The following is a 4,425-nucleotide window of genomic DNA, read 5'->3' on the forward strand; positions in this document are numbered from 1 at the left end:
TGTTTAGTAACCCGAAAATTTCAGCTCTAGAGCTGAAGTTTGCTAGTTATAAATAAAAACTTCAGCTCTAGAGCTGAAATTTTTGTTTAGTAACCCGAAAACTTCAGCTCTAGAGCTGAAGTTTCCCAGTTATAAAGGGAAGATGCAAACAAAAAGACAAAGCGGCTACAGGTTAAAAAGGGGCGCTCAAATAGGGCGCCCCGTGCAATTTTTACAAAAAAAGAGACCGAAGAAGCAGTGGGCTGAGAGTCTGTCTTTTAACGGGGTGAATTACACAAATAGTCCTAAAAGTGGATGGATAGTCTTGAATTTTTTTTCCTATGGACAAAACTTCAAGATGTTGCCCCTCGCTTTTAACTTTTAACTTTGAAGTTCTACCCACGGGGTAAGTAAGGGGTCAAAAGTTAAAAGACTACCTCAAAAAGTGGGGAGAAATTCAAAAATAGGTAGATTTATAAGTGATCATTCAAAAATAGCTACAGTTTCGAAAGTAATCGAAATTTAGCACTTCTCATGTAAAGATAAATCTGAACGAAAATACTGTTCAAAATTCGAAAAAAATACTCCAGTATAGTATACTGGAGTTCCAGTATAATATATCGGTCCAGCATAATATACCGGATATTGGAGACCAGTGCTCCAATCTCCAGTATATTATAGTGGAACTTTCCGCGTGTTGGAGTTCCAGCATAATATGCTGGAAGCTCATACACAGGTGCACCGATCTACAGTATATTATGCTGGAACTTTTTGAGTTACAGCAAAATAGTGACTATTTTTCAATGACTTTGCAAACACTTATTATTTTTGAATGACCAGTTTGAAAACAGGCTAGCCCGTGCAATTTTTACCAAAAAGTGTGGGCGGAGACAAAAGCCATTCATTAATTCTTAAGCGGGATTGTTACACATATAGTGAGTAGGAAAAAGAACCTTAATTTCAGCTTAAAATATATTCTATAAATAACAAGGCATTCATTAGCAGAAACCAAAGAATTAAAAAAGAAAAGAAAAAAGGATCATGGTTTATTGCAAAAAAGAACAACAACGATAACAATAAACCCAGTATAATTCCACATGTGGGATATGGAAGGGTAGTGTGCACGCAGACGTTACCCTTACCTGGAGAGACAGAGAGGCTGTTTCCAATAGACCCTTGGCTCAGGAAAAGGTGACAAGGAAGAAAAGGGATGAAGAAGAAGAAAGAGGGGGAAGAAAGAAAGAGGGGGAAGAGGGAGACAAAGGACAGTAAGGAAAAAGGGAAGAAAAGGTAGCATAAAATAGTAACAGTCGAGGAGCAACAATTTCAATAGCAGTTTTAAAAAAAAACAACAATGGACGTGGTAGCTGAGTACCAGATACACTAACAATTATTGCAGCAGCATTGAGGAGAAAAAAGAACATACATGGAACTGAACTAGTCCAATTCTAATTAGAACAAACAGATATCACTGGGGAAAATCACAAACATATTAGCACCTAAAAAGATACAGATTACAGACATCATTCAAGAATTAGTCATTTCAAAACATCATACAAGAATTAGAGTCACCAAACTGCAATTGTTCCACAATCATGTTCTAAACTTGCTCAAGCTTTGACTTGCCATTACTTTTGTCATTTCCCATCTCCAAGGAATCATCAGGGGTTGATTTCTTGGTAAATAATCCCTTCTTGTCACAGTAAATTGCATATAAGATAAGCTGCACTGTCCCTAAACCAAAGCCAAAACCATTTGGAATCTGCAATACAACCAACATATATAAACCTTATTCAACTGCGACAACCATATATTGGTATATATACTGAAAATTGATCAACATCACTTCTTATATGAGAGATGCAATAGGTACATACAGCAACAAAAGGGTCCTTGCCAAGAAGGCCAAAGGCAAACCAGGAAGCGCCACATAAGAACACGAAGAGTGACAAGAAAAATGGCATGAACTCCACGCTCTTCGTCTTGATTACCAGTCTCTGCAGGCATAAAATTTGTTCTTGAACATCTAATAGCACAACTCATCCCAACTCCCCATCCAAATTAGGGCTTTTCCATCAGCTTAACAAGAATTGTATTAAAGTAAGAGTAAGAAATGGTGTTAAGGAACTTACTATGATGGATAGAGGAGATCCGTACATAATGATAGAGAAGATGGTGGCAGCAACACCACAGAAGAGCTTCCTGTTATTTCCATGCAAAGCGAGCATGGAAACAAGCGCTACTGCAGCGAAAACAGCTAGGACTAATAGAAGAAGTGCTGATATTTTCTTCTTCTCTTTCTTTGGTGCAAATGCAATGAAGATCAGTACATAAATGCTCTCAATTGCAGCTCCTGTTCCATTGATTGTAGACACCAACAGATTGTTTGGTGACACAAATGGTAAGCCATACCTATATGTAATTGGTAGATAAATCAGTTCAAGAAAACATGCATCATTTCTACGACAAATACAAGATGAGATGTACACAGCTAGCTAGAACTAAAATGATTGCTACAAGCCTACAACAACAAGTACGCGTTAATCCCAAGCAATTTGGGGTCGACTATGTATATGAATCATCATTAACCATTTTGCTCTATTTAAGCTCATCAACCAAAAAGATTCCTAGAGTATGAAAATGGTTTTCATAACCCTATTATATCAATGAACAAAACCATGTCTTTCTCTCCAAACAGCTAGCCAACTACCAAGATTTGAGGAACTGACCAAATACTCATTTCACTCACTGTTTTCTTTCATCTCATCCAAATATTGGGACAGCAAAAGAAAAGGGAAAACCAGAAAAAAAGACAGTAGTTTGTGAGAACTCAAAGGTTAAGCACTGATTTATCAGTGGAAATCATGTAACCAAAATTCTTGAAATGAATTATTTACCCCAGAATTCACGAGAAAGTATCATGAGACAAGGTCATTAAATGGAACCGAAACAGGTACAAACAATAAGCATTACTGCCATTTCAAGAACTTAATTAGATAGAGAAAGAAAGCAATGATCTTTAAACTTACCATGCAGAAAGCAGGCAGTTGAGTAAAGTCATCACGTAAGGCAAGCCTGAGAACTGTTCTGTGGATCTTTTTTGTACGATTCTCTTGAATGTGATTCTAAATTCAACCCAAAAATAAAGAACAAATTGAACATCAGATTCATGGACAATTTTTCAAGACAAGCTAGTAAGTATGAAAATCAAGAACACAATATGTTAAAACAAATATCATTAAACTGCAAAATGTATCTATAAACAAGAAAAAGAAGCCATTTTTCGCAAAAGAAAAGAGTTATTGAGAATGCTCTAACATTGGTGCCAAGAAGAGAAACAGAGCAGTGGCATTTCCTGCAAAAAACAGTGAAGAAACAACGGAAATTGAAAGTCAGAACACAAAGCTGAGAATGTAAAATGAAAGATGAAGAATGAAAAAGGTTCAAGAAGAGTGAAAAGAACTAACCAAATATCCCAAAAACAAAATGCAGAGTATGAACAACACCCATGGCTTCTCCACTCTTAACAGCAATTTCTTTGATTCAGAGATAAAAAAGACCCAAATGAAGAAACCTACAAAATTCTCCAAGAATTTCAACCCAAAAGAGAAAACTGAGCAAGAGTTCGAAAAAAGAGACGTTTCTTTTGGAAAATAGAGTCATACTGAAGGGTTTATATAGGAAGGACGCTAACTGCTAAAAGACACTCAAATTTTATTTAGAATTTCTTTTTTATTTTATTTTTCGACCCTTTTCTTGTTGGGGTCATACTGTCGCAGTTGAATCTCTTTCTGGCGATGCAGACCATTTCCGTGTGCGAGAAAATTTATAAGGAATTTTGAGCTTTTATATTTTTCTTACTTATGTTAGCTATTTCTTCAATGTGATAAAAGTTTATTGGATGATAATTGGTTATTGGATGATAACAGTTGGTTTTTAGGTTAAAAGTGGAAAAATAATTTCTTCTAGAGGTACATACTTTTTTTTTTTTTTTATTCATGTCCTGAATTTACTATCCTAACTAATTTGAATTTCTACATCTAACGCTGTAGAAAGCTTATTATGAGGGGAGAAATTCAAAAATAACCAGATTTACCACTGGTCATTGAAAAATAGCCAAGTTTCAAAAGTCATCGAAATTTAGTCACTTTAAATCTGAGCGAAAACACTGTTCAAAATCCGAAAAAATACGCCCGCAAATTTTACGGGAGTTCCAGCATAAGTATGCTTGAACTCCCGTAAATTTTACGGGAGTTCCAGGATAACTATGCTGGAACTCCCGCAAATTTTACGGGAGTTCAAGCATAATTATGCTGGAACTCCCGCAAATTTTACGGGAGTTCCAGCAAGTATAATTGTCCAGTATAATATACTGGAGTTTGGAGCACTGGTGCTCCAGTCTCCCGCAAATTTTACAGGAGTTAGCAAAGTATACCGGTCCAGCAT

General features: G+C 36.1%; 1 protein-coding gene across 1 annotated transcript; it reads right to left on the bottom strand.

Moving 5' to 3' along the window:
* On the bottom strand, positions 1,271–3,687 carry LOC109229649 (bidirectional sugar transporter SWEET1-like). The gene is made up of 6 exons (XM_019395170.1): positions 3,447–3,687; positions 3,298–3,334; positions 3,009–3,104; positions 2,112–2,391; positions 1,857–1,976; positions 1,271–1,741 (listed from the first exon to the last, which is right to left on the bottom strand). Exons 1-6 carry the CDS (start codon positions 3,487–3,489, stop codon positions 1,580–1,582), a joined length of 738 nt encoding a protein of 245 aa, XP_019250715.1. The 5' UTR covers positions 3,490–3,687; the 3' UTR covers positions 1,271–1,579.

Source organism: Nicotiana attenuata, chromosome 7 (assembly GCF_001879085.1).
Source record: "Nicotiana attenuata strain UT chromosome 7, NIATTr2, whole genome shotgun sequence".
NCBI lineage: Eukaryota > Viridiplantae > Streptophyta > Magnoliopsida > Solanales > Solanaceae > Nicotiana > Nicotiana attenuata.